The sequence below is a fragment of the Notamacropus eugenii genome, chromosome 4, assembly GCF_028372415.1.
Source record: "Notamacropus eugenii isolate mMacEug1 chromosome 4, mMacEug1.pri_v2, whole genome shotgun sequence".
Lineage (NCBI taxonomy): Eukaryota > Metazoa > Chordata > Mammalia > Diprotodontia > Macropodidae > Notamacropus > Notamacropus eugenii.
In genome coordinates, this window is record NC_092875.1 from 342,767,781 (window position 1) to 342,787,043 (window position 19,263).

The 19,263-nt window shown below is 37.2% G+C and overlaps 1 protein-coding gene across 5 annotated transcripts in view; it reads left to right on the plus strand.

Annotated features, from left to right (window-relative positions):
• The window catches only part of PLEKHG4B (pleckstrin homology and RhoGEF domain containing G4B), a 323,118-nt gene that overhangs the window by 240,810 nt on the left and 63,045 nt on the right, over positions 1-19,263 (plus strand). For all 5 annotated transcript variants that reach the window (XM_072605293.1, XM_072605290.1, XM_072605292.1 and 2 more), the window contains 3 exons: positions 2,798-3,004; positions 3,271-3,394; positions 8,953-9,046. In XM_072605293.1, coding sequence (XP_072461394.1) covers positions 2,798-3,004; positions 3,271-3,394; positions 8,953-9,046 — 425 coding nt within the window. The remainder of the gene's footprint in view (positions 1-2,797; positions 3,005-3,270; positions 3,395-8,952; positions 9,047-19,263) is intronic.

The following is a 19,263-nucleotide window of genomic DNA, read 5'->3' on the forward strand; positions in this document are numbered from 1 at the left end:
TGTTAGCACACCAGGCTGAGCGGTACTGTGCCGGTGTCTCATATGTCACACAATCAGTTCCAAAGTTCTTAAGAGAGACCTTGAGAGTGTCCTTGTATCACTTTTTTTCTGACCACTATGTGATTGCTTGTCCTGAATGAGTTCTCCATCAAACAGTCTTTTTGGCAAGCATACATTTTGCATTTGAACACCATGACTAGCTCTCCAGAGTTGCTCTCCCTGAAGCAGAGTTTGAATGCTTGGCAGTTTAGTTCGAGTAAGGACCTCAATATTTGGTACTTTATCCTGCCAGGTGATCTTCAGAATCTTTAGAAGACAATTGAAGTGGAAGCAACTCAGTGTCCTGGGATGATGCTGGTAGACTGTGCAGGTTTCACAGGCATATAACAATGAGGTAGAGGGAGCTCACAGATCATATAGTCTAATTCCTTCATTATACAGATGAGGAAAATGAGGTCTGGAGAGGAGAAGGGACTTGTCTAAGACCATGCAGGTTGTCAATAACAGAGTTTACCTTTGACCAGTCCTTTCATTCCAATGTCATTGCTCTACTGCTACAACCTCCATCATTCTTCATGGACCCATGGATCCTCTCCTTGGATCATGGGTAACTCATTTAAGCCAATAATTTATAAACTTATTTTCTCCTCTCATGGCACTTCAGAAAAGGAAAAATAAAGGAAAAGTGTATCAAGTAGACCCTTAGCAAATTTTGTTGATTTGTGGTAGAGTGGGGAAAGAACTTTGACTCTAGAATCAGAAGTTGTTGTTCAGTTGTTTTTCCAAGTTGTAACCCCATTTGGGGTTTTCTTGGCTGAGATACTGAAGTAGTTTGCCATTTCCTTCTTCAGCTTGTTTTACAGATGGGATACTGAGGTTCAAATACAGCCTTTGAGTGCTTATTAGTAGTATGACTTTGGACAAGTCTTTTACCCTCCCTGGGTTTCACTGTCTACATCTGTAAGAAGGGAGGGAAGGGCTAGTAGATGAGATAGCCTCCGAGATCACTTCTAGCTCTAGGTCTGTATTCTATAATAACAAAGTCTTTATATAACTTTCTCTATTACATAGAATATTGTGTTATTGTTTAGACATAGTTCCATTCCTAGGTAATTTATTCTAATTCTGTATAAATATACACACATATATTTATATTTAACATATTTATTGATATGTTACTCTTCTCTCTCCCTACTGCCATCACCCTAGTACAGTCCTTTATTGCCTAGATTTTTCCAATTCTAGTTTCAGGTTCACCATTCTCCTCCTTCCGTCCTCCAGTTAATGCTATACATCACCAGAATAATCTTTCTGCACAGATCTGATAATGTCCCTTCTCTACTCAAAACCTTTTAACTGCTTATTGAAGAATATCCACTTCATCCTGGAATTCAAGGCCATCTACAATCTGGCACCAGCATTATCTTACATTCTTCCTTCCAACCCCACTTTTTCTCTTCTCAGACTCTACTATCCATTATATCTCAAATGTGCCCTATTTCCCTGCTCTCAGGCTTCACATATGAATTTACCTATGTCTGGAACACCCTATCTCTACCATGTTTATCTCTCTGTCTGCTGAAATTCTACCCATCCTTCCCTAACCAAGTCAAAAGCTTGGTATTCTTTTCCATATGGTATTCAATGATCTTCCCAATCAGATCTTACTTAGACCCTACAAAGCATAAAAGGTCAAAAATGAAATCTTCTTTGCCCCCAACAAGGTTTATATTCTACTTGGAAATTTGGCACATGTATAGATAAACATAATATTAATTAGAGAATGAAGAGGAGCAAGGGAGAGATCAAAGTGTTCTAGGAAAAGTTGTGGAAATATGCTTGTGTTTAGTAGTTGAATGTGTTATGCACTTGTTATGTTCATCATATTCCATATGTTTATTTAAAGATTTTAACCCCTTTACAAAATTCTAAGCAATTTGAGAGGAAGGACTTAATTTGTCATTGTATCTCTGCCAGCATCTGGGAGAGTGTTCCACACTTACAATTTATTGAATTTAAATAAAATTTTAATTTAAGAAAACACTAGCTCAAATGTGATAATGTTTTGTAAACTATCAAGTGCTATATGTTTATAAATGTCAGTTATATAAAAATCTGAAAATAGATTAGAGGGTGATTATTCATATTAAAAAAAGTCTTCACTTTGCAAAATGTTTTCCTGCAGGGTTTGGTTTTTTTAAGCAATGAGTTTCCTGGTACACTTAAAGTAGTCTATGCTTTAAAATCTTTATTTATGTCCACCTTTTTAGGAACATCTAATCAAACAAATCTGATTTGGGCCAGATCTTCATAATGAATTTTTAAAAATTAATTAAACATTTACTATGTACCATAAACTATGCTAAGCACTGAGGATACATCTATACAAAACAAGATAGTAATTTGTGCCCTCAGTGAGCTTATGTTCTAATGAGGAAAGGCAAAACATTTTATGGAGTGGTTGCAAAGGGCATTTTGGTCTAGGAAATGAAATGGTAAGTTGAGTCATAGGAAAATTGACTGCCATTCTTTTCAGGGAGGGTAGAATTGATTTGGTGACTGTTCCCAGAAAGAGAAGTGGAGCAGGGCAGGTAGCTGCAGTGGCATGGCACAGCATGTCGGGTCAGGGTCAGGACAGGTAGCATGAATTCTCACCAGCATGGTGAGAAGCTGGCCAGAGAAGCATCTGTAAATCTCTGTTTTCTTGGGCATTTTTTTGAACTTGTACATTCTGGTAAATATATTTAACCAGAAAAAAGAAACTTCCCCTTCAACCACCTCTCTCTCATTTGGCCAGATGTTCTTCAGAGTACAACCATAAGAGATGCGAATAGCAACTTCCAAAGCCATGAGTCCAACACGTTTTCAAACATATCCTCTGAATCCCTGCCCTGTGAGAGTGAACCGTCTTCTACAAACACAGGAGACTTTTATCACAAGCTGCCTAACCAGTTACTTGAAATCAACCAAGAATTACTTCAGTCTGGAATCATTTCCATCCCTGGTAAGTTACATCCAAATCCCTGTCCACACAAGGACTTTCTAAAGCATGCCAGTCTCTTTAGTTAAAGCCAAATACATTAGATGTTATCGAAACTATTTTACAAACATTTGTATTTACATTCCGACTGATTAACTCCCTGCTGTTGTTGCTTACCACATCTCATTCAAAGCCAAGAACAATATCCAGGCCAGAATAACACCGTGTCTCTCCATTTCCTTGTCATCTGGAACACAGATTTCTCAAAAGTGGCTCTTTGTTTTTTGCAGGGACCAGAGACCGTAATGGGAGGGCAGTGGTTCAGGTGTGCACCAGAAGTGCATTCTGGTCAAAGGAGCAGTCCTCAAGCAGTGAGCTCACCCGCCTCTTGATGTACCTCTACAGTATCCCCAGGTCAGGCCTCACCTCAGAGCCAGCTTGTTTTTCTGCTTTCAGATTAAGTTGTGACGGCATGGTTTGGGAAAACCTTTTGCTTGTTTGTGAAGTTTTCCTTCCTTTCCAGGCATGATGAAATGTAAATTTCATTCAAAATCATGATCAGTAGTTAGGTTGTTTCAACCTTTTCATCTTGTCTTCTAATAAAGTCCATGTAGTTCCCTGCTTCAAATATAGAGATGCTACAGTACAGTCATATATCTGGATACATTTGGACCAGGCACAATAGAAAAGGAAGTTACCATTCATACCAGTTGCCTAACTTTCAAGGCTTTCCATAACCTAGTCACAACCTTACTTCCTGCTACTCTCTGGCACAAACTAGCTGGGGAGACAAAACTAACACATGAAACAATTTAACATGGAATTGGGCAAAAAATAAAATTTATTAAATTTTAAAAAGAAGAATTTGGTCAAATAAATATGCTTCATTTTAAAAGAAGAACGAAGGAGAAGGCCAGACATGACACACTCATTCCTGCCATCAGGTATTTGTTCAATTATCTTCTCTGACTTCCTCCTCTTTTATTTTTCTAAATTCTTAGTTCTTAATCTCTTCTAAGAAGCCTGCCTTGGCTACTGTTTTCATGGCCTTTTTTATCTGAATTTTTAATGGATTTACTCCCACATAATTTCAAATTTTATTTTTTTACTTTTTGGTTATGAACTTAGACCTTAACAAGCACAATCATTTACATATAGAAAGAAAGATATGAATGTTGTTTATAAATCTGTGAATGCATGCATCTTTCTTTCCCATTTCATCTGTTAGTTTTGCCTCCCTAATTAGTCTGTAAGTCCCTTAAGACAAGGAACTATACCTCATACTTCTGTGTACCTCACAGTGCCCCCAGCACAGTGCCAAGCAGCTAGCTGGTGCTGAATCAGTAATTATTTCTCCGTTGAGACAACTGGACTTTTCTCATGCATGAGAGAGAGATATTAGAGAAGCCAAATAGGAAGGAGTCTCATTGTGTGCCTGAACCATTTGATACCCTGCCAATCTCTTTAAAATGGACTTTATGTGCATAATTAAAACAAAATTCTAGACCCTCAATGATGGCCCTCTTGTTTTAGACAGTGTTTGATGGAAGGGGTCTCAGTATAATAAAGAGATTTGGAGGAGTTTGATCTACCCCTTAAATACCTCAGTTTTGGGTCCAATGACTTTCAAAACAAATCTTAGTGCCCCTTGGCCAAAAACCAAAATTATTATTATTAATGATTCTTAACCATGTAAAATATACATGGCTGACATGTTTATATACATTATATATACATATATACACATATGTATACATGCATGACAGTCAGACATATATATTTCCCTGGGGTAAAAGATCTTAGGTTTCTTTCCATTCATATCTCTTTGGTACTTGTTCTTATGGGCAGAATACTAACATTTTTAATTTTCCCAAGTTACTGGTAAACCATCCAATTTTTCGTTGACTTTCAGGTCCTTTCCATTTCAGTTTGGATGGAAACCAAATGGTCATGCGTCTTTTCTGTCTTGTTCTTTTAAGATAATATGTAGACTAGAGGTGAGTCAAGATACCATTTTGTCACTGTCTCAAGGGTGTTATGAAACAGGTTAGGGTCAGTGGTCATGTAGACAATTCCTTGTTTTTAGAGCTAGATTTAGAGCTAGGGATTTAGAGCTAGAAGGAACATTAGAAAGCACAACTCCCTCATTTTACAAGTAAGGGAAACTGAGGCTGAGAAATTAAATGATTTGCTTAGAATGAAACGAAGAATAAGGATCAAAGCCAAGATTCAAAGCCAGGTCCTTTGACTCTAAATTCTATGCTCAATGTTATTCTAAACTCTGTCCCTCAAGATTGCTTTACACTTAAATCTCCAGTACCTAGAACAGAACCTGACTTATATAAGATGCCTAATAAATGCTTGTTAATTAATTGTATTGAGATTGCTATCTCAAAATTACTTCATGTGTTGGGATCTCCTTTGTTTACCTACTTTTTACTAAGTCTTCTAGTCTTTTTGCCAGATTGCTCCATGGGATTCTTGGGCATTCTTCCAGATACCGTCTTTTCTAAGATGCCAAGTTTTTTTCTTCTTCCTTTCTCTCTCTCTTAGGTCCTTTTCAAAACACTTTAAATTTATTTTCTTGGGAGTATAAGAAAAGTTTCGTTATAGTTAAAACCAGGATCTTTCTGTCAAGTATTTGATCTATAGTTTGGTTAAAAGCTTTTCTTAACTAAAAAAAAAAAACCACTGTTACATGGCCATGGGAGAGGCTAACATGCTAGAGTACTAAGAAACACAAGAGAAGGTTCTTTTAAATGCATGCCATTTCTAAGATGGCCTTAGGAAATGATCTCTAGGAGACTTTCCACAAGTGTATAAATTACAAGCACATGTATTTTAAAAATTCTAAAGTGGAAGGAATCTTACTTTTCACTTAGTGTAACCTTATAGTGATGGCAGTCTGGTTGCCTGATAGTCAGTAGGGTACTATAGATAGAAAACTGGCCTCAATCATTATCAGAAAGACCTGAATTCAAGGCCCACCTTCAACAACTACTGCTTTGTGACCCTGACCAAGTCATTTAACTTCTCTGCATCCCTACATCAGTTTCTAGTCATGCAAATTGCAGAGCACATGACTGTATCAGCAAAGGAAATTCTTCACCAGTAACTCCCTATAAAAATGAAATAGCAGATCTGGACAAAAACAAACAAACAAAAAAGCCCAAGCTGCTAAAAGATTGTTCTGTTAGCAGCTCTATCTGCATAACAAGCTGGTCTGTATGCCTCCCATTTCTGCCCATTGATCCTGGTTCTAGGGACGGTGACTTACATACAATGAATGGATTTACACAGGACAATTTTAATATCTCCATCAAAAAACAGTTCTTCAAATATTCAGAGAGAGCTTCCTGTCTTCCCAAAGTCTTCCCTTCTCTAGAAATAAAAACTTCTATCTCGTTTTCTTCAAGTAGTCCTCATATGACATGTTTTCCAGATATTTTACCATCCTAGGCATCTCCCTCTAGAAGTATTTCAATAGTTTCATGTAATATCTGAGCTGGAAGAGACTTCAGAAGCAACTTAATATGGCTCATACCTGAATCCCTTCTACAAAATAGCAAGCAATTGATCATGCTGGAGGACTCCCACTGGGATGAAACCCACTCTCTTGTGAGGGAAGTCATTCCACTTTGGGATAACTCTAGCTCATAGCTGTGAATATCAATTAGAATTTTGTGTCTGTAGGTACAGATATAGACATGTAGCTATAGACACAGGGCTAAGTAGGTTTGGACTACAGCAGTGGCTTTATTGCTTTAGGCTCAATGCCTTTTTCTTTCAAAGTTGGAATGAAGTAATGTGAGTTCCAGAACAATGTAGCCTGGCTGCATTTCTGCGAAATTAATTAGTGAATCAAAGGCTGAAGCCTTTATGCAGTTGTTACTTTTATTGAATTCACAACTCTCATTACCAAAATGGCATTAAAGAAATGTTTCCCTTACTCAGAACAGGCCACCAAAACATTAAACTTCTCTAAAGCTAACAAAATTAATTATTTATTCCCCAGCTGAAAAGATGCCCATTAGGTAATTGGTGAAGAGAAGTCTCTATTATGAGAAACTATAATCTGAAGACTCAAATTCCATTTTTCCTTTTGAACAGAGCAGTGTTCTTATACATTTTCTTCCCAATACCCTTGATGTCTTTAATATATCACTTTCTGGCTTTTTGATGCAACATAAAATCATAGAAGTCCCTCAGTCTTTCATCCAAATCAGGAATCCTTTTGCAGTATCACAAAAGTATGGCCATCTAGTTATTGTTCACAGACTTCAAGTGAAGGCAAGTGTGCTCACTGTACCTTTTCTGTTATTGAACAGTTCTAATTGTTAAAAGGAGGCTTATTGGATAGAGCACTGGATCTGGAATTAGGAAGACCTGAGTTCAAAGCCAGCCTCAGACACTTACTCAGACGCTTACTGCATAAACCTGGGCAAGTCAGTTAACCTCCTAATCCACTAGAAAAGAAAATGGTAAACCAATCTAGTATCTTGGCCAAGAAAACTCCAAGGACAGTACTGGTGTGTTACAAAGAGACATGGTCTACAGGGTCACGAAGATCTAGATACAGCTGAACAACAATTATTAAAAAGTTGTTCTACTTGTAATTTCTATCCACATCACAGAATACGCTCCCACAATAGGCTTTTAGTGAATAATTGTTGAGTTGCGTTGTTTTTACAGCCAGAGTTTCACGTTTTTGAAAACAATGGTTTGACCATAGCTCTCAGTCTTGTCTAATTCAGTCCACTTCTACAAATACTTACATGGTGCCTACTTTTTTCCAGGCCCTGTGTTAGGTGCTGGAGATGCAAGAACAAAAACAAAATTCTCCTAGCCTACAAGAAGCTCACCTTGTACTAAACAACTTCATATCTTTCTACTATTTCTCCTACCAATTTATTTTCCCCTACTCTTCACCATACTGACTCTACTCCTTTACACACACCTATTGCTCAATGCCCATTTTTAAAATTTAGCAACAAAAATTGAATACAGTATCCAAGATTTGGTTCAGCAAGTCCCGAGAGCAGCAAGCTCTTACTTTCAATGATCTGGAAACTCTGTTTTTATTAATGCAACCCAAAAGTATGTTTTTTTTAAGCAGTTGCATAAAATTTTTGCTTCCTATTGATAATTTTATGCCTATATTAATGTAGTAAAATATAAAGAGAGAAAGAGAAGAAGGCTGGTCACCCCACCTCCCAAATTCTAGGATCCTATTAGAGAAACAATTAAGAAAACCTCATATAAATTTATATCAGCTATGAGAATTGCTCTCCTTTGTCCCCAAGGTCTTATATCTCACAGCATTATTCTCTATTATCTTCCATACTTCCAGAAAAAACAGTGAGTAAAGCTTAGGTCTTACTAAGATCTTCTCTCTCAGCCACACCAGGATAAACTTTTCTGTCCAATGATAACTAATAATGTACGACACATACTAAGCTCTTAATAAATACTTCTTGATTGCTACTGATAATAATAATAGCTAACATTAAATAGTTTATTCATGTTTGCAAAATGATTTACATATGTTATCTCAGTTAATATATTATTTGTTTTGAAAAACCCAAAGATAGGTCTTTGCTTTTCTGTTTCGTATTTAATTTGACAGTGCTAAGTACATTTTCAGAGATGGATAAGATTTTTTGAAGAGTAACTATAGCAAGTTGTTAATCATCAATGTAATACAAGGTCTCAGCTAGCCCTAGAATCATGTACTTGACAAAATTAACTGATTAAATCTGAATAATAAATCTAATTTGAGTATAACTAATATCCTGGGAAACAAAGAGGAAAAAAAAGGAGGTCTTGGGAGTATCTAAAAAATCAGTAGAGCCACCAAGTTTTTGAGCCATAAATGAGATCATCTTATTAAAATATTAGCAATAACCTTTCTTGCTAAGAAATGTTCAAAATATACCAACTAGTTAAAAGTCAACTTGCTTTTCTTTTTACAGGAAGGAGGTGCGAGATCTGGGACTGGTTATCTTGGTGGATGCACGGAAATGCCAGCCTATCCCTGCTCTCTTCAGAGCTGTCACAGCATTACAGGTGTGTTTGTTTCCCTCATCCTTTGTTGTTGTTTTAAAAACCTTTGTTTTGCTTTCAGAATTAATTAGACTCTGTAGTTTGGCTAGTAAAGCTTATGCTGTGCTCCAAGGGGAATAGTATTAGAGGAATTCTGAAGGAGGTAGGTAAAAAGGTTATTACTGATACTTTGACTGAAGTGAAATGTAAAGAATTGGAATGAGAGACCAAAAGGATATTGTATTTGTTACAAAGCCAAGATTTTTTTAAAAAGAAGAAAACAGAGCCAAAGAACTCTCTTCTTGGCATCATGCCAACACTAGCTACTGGAAAGGGAGAAGATCCAGAAATTATTGCAAAGATTCCATGGTATTTGATTTCATCAGTGGCCACTGGAATAACCTTTGGTTTTAGTAGTAACTGAAAGAAAAATAAATACCAGGTCAGAAGGTTCTCTGGTGATAGAAAATCATGTGATCTAGTTGGAACATCTAGAATGCTGCTTGTTCACTCTGAGAAACTGAAAGTTCCATCAGGGTCAGGTTGATACAAAAACTAAAAATTATGGGACTCGGCCTCATTTTCTTATTTACTTTAATACTCTGATACTTCAAGGCAACTCACGAAAAATTTGGGTTTGTTTTTTTTTTTCTTTTGCTCCTTCCATGGAATGTGGAAAGGGTTGAATGGCTGCACACCAAAAGTAACCTTGGTTGGTGTCCAACTGAAAGGAGGTCTCCAGCAGAGTGCACAGTGGATCTGTGCTTGGCCCTGTGCTGTTAAACATTTTTATTATCAATTGGTTAAAGATATAGATGACATCTTTATCGTATTTGCAAATGATACAAAGTTGGACAGGGATAGCTATCACTCTGGGTGACAGACAAGATCCAAAAAAGATCTTAAGAGATTATTTAGTCTAATCTAATAAGGTGTAGTCTAATTGGGATAAAACTAAAGTCTTACATGGGTTAAAAAAATCCAACTTTAAAAATACCAAGTGAGAGAAATTCAACTAAGCAATAATTCATTTTTAAAAGATGTAGAGAACATGTATAACCTTTATCAAATTGCTTGCCTTCTCAAAGAGAGGAGTAGGAAGAGAGGGTGAGAGAATTTAGAACTCAAAATTAGTTTTAAAAAAAAGAAAAAATTGTTTTACATGTAAATGGAAAAAAATATTTCAATAAAAATTTTTGAAAATCAAAGACAAAAAAAGATTCAGGTTAGTGGAATACATTTGAGGCAACAGAACGTAATTTTACCCCAAAATTAGGATAAAAAGGAATAACACCAGGACCATGGAGTTCTGACCTGGTCGGGCCATATCTAGAATCCTGTGCTCCATTTTAACTTTTGCCTCTTAGTAAGGACATTGATAAACTAGAGAGTGTCCAGAGATGGGAACCAGGATGTGGAAAAGCTTGGAATTAATGCCATATGGGAATCTTTGGAAGTAACTGGAGGTGTTTAGTCTGGAGGAAAACCTTAAATGATATAGGATTGCTGTCTTTAAGTCCTTGAAAGGCTACCATGTGGATAAAGAATTCAAGTGCTTTGCTTTGCTCCGGAGATCAGAGTTATGATCAAAGGTTGGAGGTTACAAAGAAATAATTTGGGGTTTGATGTAAGGTAAACATACTAAGAACTCGAGCCATTCAAAAGGACTGCCTCAATAAAGAACAGGGTCTCTTCACTTGAAATTTTAAAACAAAAGCATGTTTTGTGTGCTCTAAAAGGGATTCTTGTTCAGGTATAGTTTTGACCATATGACCATTGAGGTCCCTTCCATTCCTGAGATTCAATGATTTCACGTGGTGGTGGTGGTGGTGGTGGTGGTGGCGGTAGTGGTGGGTCTATGTTGTTCTGTCTTACTTTATCGGGCATTTTCACATTTGTTAGATTATTTTTTATCAGTATGACCACCCAGTAAATTAGGTATGTGAGGAAAATATTAAAAATCACAGACCTTTAGAAAGGAACCTAAGAAGTCATATAGTCCAAATGCTTCATTTTACAGATGAGGAAAGTGAAGCCAAGGGAAAGGACTGATTTTCTCAAGATCACACAGCTCAGTGAATGGGACAACATGGAACTATAATCTTAGTCTCCAGACTCCCAATCATATGTTACTCCATCACTGATTCTTAAACTAGTTTTAGCCTAAAGGAAATTTTTACCAGTCAAACAAAAGTCTTACCACAAAATGTTCTTAGGTCTTGAAACCTATGAATTTAAAAAACTGACTCCTTTCTCTCTTAGCATCCTAATTCTTGAACTATTGGCTTACTCCCTCTCCCTAGTTCCTGGTCCTTCCTACCAAAATCTGCTGAGAACTGCAATGCTATGACTTGAAAGCTGAGCATCCCATGGTGGCGAATTTAGACATTTTACTGATGCTCAGTGTTTTGGGAGGTAGGAAATATTACTCTGGGCCATTCTGCCTCTGGGGCACATGAGTATAGCTGCTCTACTCAGTGATTTGTTTCCAAGTCTACCAGTGCGATAAGGGCCAAATAGTGTTGTTCACATTCAATAGAAAAACTCTAAGTCTGAGTCACAATAAAAAGGCTGGAGAAGAATGGGGGAAATAAACAGTGAAAAAAGTAGAAAAAAATCACATTTTTATCTTTTAAATTACATCCAGTTCTATAAACAGATATCTAAGAGCTTACTATATCACAGTATCTTACCATTTCAGATTCAGAAGGGATTTCACAGACCATTTATTCTAACCCTTACCTGTCTAAGGATCTCCTTTATTATTTCTCTGACAAATAGTCATTTAACTTCCATTTGAAAATCACGAGTACTGGTAAATGACAACTTTCTGAGGCAGTCTGTTGTACTTCTGGACAGCTATAAATATTGGGAAGCTTTTCTTTATATTGAAATGCCCTTGGTTTCTATGTAACTTCTACTTGATGGAACCAACCAAGACAACTCTAAACTCTATAGGACATGACAGCTCCTGAGAAACATGAAGACCACCAACTGATTAAGTCGATTCTTCCCCAAATTCCTTGGGTCAGAAATACCCAAGTTGAAATTTTGCCTCAAACATTTAATAATAAACACATAATATTAATGTGATCATGAACTAGTCAATTGATATCTCTCAGTCTCCATTTTCTCATGTGTAAAATGGGGATAATAATAGCACATAGCTCACAGAATTTTATGTAATCAAATGATGTAACACATAAAAAGCACTTTGTAAACCTTAAAGTATTATATGTTGTTGTTGTTCAATCATGTCCAACTCTTTGTGACCCCATTTGGGGTTTTCTTGGCCAAGACACTAGAGAAGTTTGCCATTTTCTTCTCCAACTCATTTTACAGATGAGGAAACTGAGTTAAACAGGGTTAAGTGACATGCCCAGGGTCACATAGGTAATAAGTGTCTGAGGCCAGATTTGAGCTCAGGAAGATAAATCTTCCTGACTCTAGGCCCAGAACTCTATTCACTGCACCACTGAGCTGCAGAAAGCATTATATAAGTGTTAGCTATTATTGTTGTGGTCATAATAATTATTATTTGTATGGCGTGATCTCCATTCTTTTCACTGGTGATAACCCTCCTCTGGATACACTCCAACTTATGACATATTACAGATGCCAATGGAGCAACTCAACTGACCACTCATTATCTGTCTTTCTTGTTACATAACTAGTCCACCTCCTCCATTTACCACCCTCTGTCTATGTCATGAGGTCTCAACTCAAAATCTCCAAATGTATCTATGATCTCATCAATGTGAATATTCTCCCTCAACTGATGGAAATCAAAACCTATCAATACCTTAGAAATGCACCACAGGGAATCTTTTGCCAACCACCCCATCAGGCTTCATTATGCTAAAATATGAAACATGGGGAACAAAGCATGGTTGAACTTTTCACTTCATAGTCCTATGGTTTTGTCAGCATTGCTTGATTTGCATCCCTTAACAAATTCTCCCACTGGTGGACATTCTCTTTATGTATTCTTCAACGGGACCCAACTTCCCTTTTGCTACATAATTTATTAGCCTTCCTTTGTCCTAGACCAATGTTAAAGCCAGTCTTGGGTAAGGACTTCAACTCCAAACATGAAGAACTTAGGATGGAAAAAAATAAGAGGAATCGGTGTCCATCTTAATGAAAATACTGGTCTTGCTGAATTTATGAGATCATTTCTGAAGATAACTATAGTGTAATTAGGCAACATGCTATTCCAGGAAACCTCATGTGACTTTCAAAAGACAGATTGTTTAAAGAGTCTTTTATTCATATTGTATTCATTTATTACGAACATGTAATCTCAGAGAGAAAAGAAACAAAAAGAAAAGGACATAAAAGTGAACCAGAACAGCCCTTGAGAGAAGTCATTTGTCTTGTGTTTTTCCCTTGTGACTTAAAAAAAAAAAAGATATAAACAACTGTGATTCTGCTTTGTTTTACTAGAGTGATACCCCTTCCTTCTCCTATCCCCCAAGGCCTCTTAAAATAACAATAAAACAAACAAAAAACAATTCTAGTTCATTGAAATGTATTATTTCCACAGCATTCTCAAAACATGATGAAAATGTGATTTTTGGTCATTTTCATTACATTGTAATTTACTGCTGCGAAATACTGAGAAGGCCATTTTGGACATTATATTGTGGATGAAGGGAAATACTTTACTAGACACATCAAGTATAGTACCTAGGGTGCTGATATCTGTAAGGACAATAACCTAGTTGAATTATGAAAAGATAAAATTCCCTTCACCTGTCCTCTGGCTGCACATAAGGTCCTACAAAGAAAAGATCGTGTGTGTGTGTGTGTGTGTGTGTGTGTGTGTGTGTGTGTGTGTGTCTATTTGAGAGTGAATATGTACTTATAGGTTTCAAATAAAGAATTAACATTTGTTCATATTCACAGAAGGGAATGATCAAGGTACTGTTTAGACTTCTGTTAAAGAGTAATACAGAGTTTCCCAAAAATCTTCATGTGGTCTTAAGCTATTAAACTTTAAAATCATCCTCCTAAGTACAAGATCAGGAGAGTGTGGCTAAGCAACAATTCATTTTTAAAAGATGGGAGAAAGAGTTAATGGAATATATTATGAGGCAACAGAATGTAATCTTACCTTACATTAAGAAAATAATAATGCTAGGACTAAGGGATTCTGTACAAATGTCTTAGTGTAATTTTAAGCTGTCAAGGCTTAAAACCACACTCAAACTTTTGGAACACCCTGAGTCTAATCCCTTGTTAACTTAAGTAGGCCCTTACAGAAAATTGTGAACTAAGTCTGGATCGTTCTGGAAATCCAAAAGTATCAGTCCATCCCTGACACTTACTTCTGTGTGTGTGATCTTGGTCAAGTAATTGAAACTTCTAAGGGCCTCAGTTTCCTCATGTGTAAAGTGGAGGAGTTGGATTGGATGGCTTCTGTGATCCCTTTTCCCTCTAGCATTACGATACTTTGATCATATATCATTGACTGCCAATTGTTTTACATAAGGTAGAAGACCCTAGTCAAAAGGGTCAAGCATTTAAACTCTGTGGGCCTCAGTTTTCTAATCTATTAAGAAAAAAAGGTGGGGCAGGGATGGAGAAGTAATGGGAATGGAGTAGATGCCTGTTTAGGTCTCTTCTAGCCATAAATTCATCATACATTAAAATAATCATTTTATTCCAAAATGCTGCGGCCTGACTTTCATCCTTAACCTACCATATCTACAGAAACACTCTGTCTGTGTAAACACACATGCACTGTTTCTTTTCTATAAACTATAATTTTGTGACAGTGAATTAAAGGAGAAATAGTATTTTGATTCATATTGTTTAGGACAACATTTCTTTTCTAGCCAGTGTCAGACATAAGAAAATCATGAAATTTTAGGGTTTTCTCCACACAAAATCATTCCTCCACCTTACAAGATTTCTTTCCTTCCTTTTGTTCCATTTCTTTGTAACTCTCTGAGGCAAGTAGGTGGACCAGGGAATAGGATGCTGGACCTGGAGTCAGGAAGACCTGAGTTCAAATTTAGCCTCAGACATCTAGTAGCTGTGTGACCCTGGGAAAGTCATTTAACCACCTCCAGCCTTAATTTCCTCATCTATAAAATGAGAATAATAATATCATCTACTTCCCATAGTTGTTATGAGAACAAAATGAGCTATTTGGAAGTAGTTTTGCAAGCCTTAAAGTGCTATATAAATCCTAGTTGGTGCTATTAGTCTATTATTATTATTTAACCCAACAGAGTTCCTACACAAGTAATGAGTGCTAGGCCTGGAGTCAAAAAGACCTAAGTTCAAGTCTAGTCTCAGACACTTAATAGCTATGTGAACCTGGGCCAGTCACTTAACCTCTGTCTACATTAGTTTCCTTATCTATAAAATGGAAATCATAATAATACCTACTTTCCAGGGTTATTGAGGATCAAATGAGGTAATACTGTGCACAGTGCCTAGCACATAGTAGGTGCTCAATAAATCATTGTGCTTCCCCAGTCCTCCTAAATCTTCCACAAAGGATCTACTCATAAACCTTCATGCTGGAACCCCTCATCAAGACTCCTTGACATTGTGTAGATAATGCCAGGAAAGCACATTGACTGTCCATTGGTTATCTGTCACTCTTGTTACATGACTGGCCCACCTTCTTTTCTGTTCATGTATCTCTAGTTATATCAGGAGGATTTAACTCAAAATATTCAAGTGGATCTGTGATCTCATCAGAGTGAATGCCCTTCCCTGTACTGAGGCAAATCAAAACCCAGTCATACCTTCCCAACCTGTGAACCCTTGTCTCAAGTTGATGTCCCTACCTTAAGTTTCTCTGCACTCTAGACTATGCTCCCTTTAACTATCAAAGTTATCTCCATAAAGTGCAGCTATGACTATGCCGCTCCCCTATTCAATAAACTCCAATGGCTTCCCATTACTTTCAGGATCAAATGTAAAATTCTCTGCATGGCGTTTTTTTTTTTCCCCAAGCTTTTCATAACTTCACTTTCATTCTACATTTCTAATCATCTTAATTCCATCTTACTCGCCCCCCTCACTCTATGTTGTAATGACTGGCCAGCAGACAAGTTGAGAAGCTTAAGGACTGAGAAAAGGTCATCAGTTTGGCAATTAGGAGATCATTGTGGGAGTTTTTGGTGGATCACATGACCAAAAAGATTGAAAACTACACATTTTCTCCAATTTTCATGACCTCTTGAATCCCTTCAAAAGAGGAGCTAAGGACCACAGATAAAGCAATTTCAACCATCTTCACAACCTAGGACAACAAAAATGCAAACAAGGTAAAAATTTGATGAGAGACCAATAAGCCTTAAACCCCTAATACATGCTTGTTTGGCACCCTCGTACTACATCCCACCACACTCCCAGTAGCTGGGCTGCATAAGCTAACTCACTGGCTTACAGCAGAACTCAGCTCTCTACCCCTACCTCTTCTCTCCCAAATCTCCACTAGAACCCAGTGCCCCAAAGATCCAAACAACAGAAATTTGCTAAGGCTGAAATTCATGGTAGAGTTTTGTGCTGCAGGGCCAGAGAACTGAGGAACAAAGGAACTCATGAATTGAGGAACAGAGGAAACAGGGGCAGAACACATTCATGTGGCTGTGTGGTGCTCAACTAAACCTGAGGAAAGTGACTAGCATCCAGTTATGACCAGTTCTGTCTCCTTCCCACCCATCCAGAAGTCACATGGAACAGAGACTGAAGTTGGTTTGCCCAGAATGGGAAGAGGCTGAGACTCTTTAATATATGTCCTATAGCAAAGCCTCTAAATGGGAGGGAGTCAGAAAATGAGCAATAAAGGAAAGTAAAGAAGTGGGGGAAGACTGAAATTACTAAAGATTTCAGGAAGAAGAAAACTCAGAAACCTTATGCATGAGCAGATAAACCAACAGGGAAGATATTAATAATAGCAGAAGGAAGTGTGGTCTCCAGATCAAATAAAAGAGCATAACATCTAAGAATAAAAATTACAAGACAAAAGGAAATGAATCAACATTGATGAGATGGAGGATGCTGTAAATTCCCAAGAATTTGTGAATGTTCCTGAATGATTTAAAAGAGAAAGAAGAACTGTGAAAGAAGATGTATGTCCTACACAGAAGAAATAATTGGGAGAATAAAAAAATTTGAATGAGGTGCCCAGTTTCACCAAAGAAGCAAAAGAAAGGATAACTGCTTGGGAATGCAAATGCACAGAATTAATGGATAATCTGAAAGAAGGGAAGTGATGACTGGGCTCCATGCCATTCCTCCAACAAGACATTCCATCACCATACTCTGGATTTTCACTGACTTTTCCCCATGCCTAGAACTCTCTCCTTCTCCATCTCCACCTCCTGGCTTCTCTGACTTTCTTTAAGTTTCAACTAAAATACCATCTTCTACAAGAAGTTTTTCATGGTCCCCATTAATGGTAATGCCTTCCTTCCATGATTATCTCCAATTTATCTTTTATATATCTTGTTTGGACATAGTTGCTTAAATATTGTCTCCTCTATTAGATTGTAAACTCCTGAAGGGTAAGGACTATTTTTCTCTTTCTTTGTATTCCCTGTGCTTAGCACAGTGCCTGGCACATAATAGGCACTTAATAGATGTTGTTAATTTGACTTTGTTATAAGAAAACTCAGCTTACATTAAACTTTTCAAAAATGTATCTATTCCTTAAAGTACTATTGTTTAAATAGATTTGATTAGGATCTTGACATATAGTAATAGAACTTACCAATGTTGACCCACATGGGGTACACAATGAAAAATGACTGAACTACATGCCAGGTGCTTTGCTAAGAGCTCTACTCTCATTGACTTCCTAGACCCAAACACTCTTCCCTGGCTAACACTCCCCTATAAGTGCTATATCCAACTATTAGAATGTTCCTTTCAGGGTAGGGACTATCTCACTTTTATATGTGTGATCCCCATCACTTAATTCATAGTGAATGCTTAATAAATGCTTTTCATCCATTCACATAGATCCAGAGTTATTTCAAAATTAATAAATTAAAAAAAAACTTTTGCCTGAGATTTAATACATAAAGTAAGATTGGGACAGAGTAAAAGTAAGGCATCTTGATGCCCAGCAGTTGGGGAATGGCTGAATAAATTGTAGTATATGAATGTAATGGAATACTATTGTGCTATAATAAATGGTGGCCAGGAAGACTTAAGAGAGACCTGGAAAGACTTATATGAACTGATGCTCAGTGAAAGGAGCAGAACCAGGAGAACTGTATGCACCACAACAACCACAGTGTGTGAGGAATTTTTCTGGTAGACGTAGTACTTCATTGCAATGCAAGGACTTAAAAAATTCCCAGTGGGCTCTTGAGGCAAAATGCCTTCCATATCCCAAGAAAGAACTATGGAATTTGGTGGCAAAATGAAGGAGACCATTTTCTTTTGTATTATGTTTTGTTTTGTTTTATGATTTCTCCCATTCATTTTAATTCTTCTATGCAACATGACTAAGATGAAAATGTATTTAATAGGAATGTATGTGTAGAACCTATGTAAAATTGTATGCCATTTCGGGGAGGGAATGGGGAAGGAGGGAGAGGGAGGGGAAAAATCTAAGATACATGGAAGTGATTGTAGAACACTGAGAACAAATAAAATAATTTGATTTTTAAAAAAGTAAGGAATCTCTTCCACTTAAGTCTAAAAAGAAAAGGGGGGTGGTTGAGGGAAAAAAAACCTATATTTCTGACAGAATGTGGCCATAATAATAGGACCTATGACACAGGTTTGCCATGATAACCGAATGAAGGGAAAACAACACAAAAGAAAAATGAAAAGTGGGGAGAAGTCACCAGGAGTATATCCTGCATGGGAGCATGGTGTTTAGTGCAGTCTAAGCCAAGCAAGCTGCTGGTGGAAAAAGGAGTTACCTGGAAAGTTGTGAGCTCTTTCCAAAGGGAGACTTTGGGAGCAGTTTAATGATCCCTCCTCCAGCCCTCCAGTAAGGGAGAGACAGCTGAGAGTAAGTTGAAAAGGTGTTGAGTATCAAAACTTGAGTCAGTCTGCATGGTGACGAGATTTCAGGTGATCTGCTTTGGGAGGAAAAGGGAGTGGCAAATTGCTGATGAAAAATGGAGTTCTTAAACCCCACAGTCATGAACTACATATTCTATATGGAAGCAAAGGGGGAATATGCTCCCCTTCCAAAAGGCATTCCCTAGCAATTCATTTCAACAGAATCCATAATTAACTCACCCAGAAAATGAGGA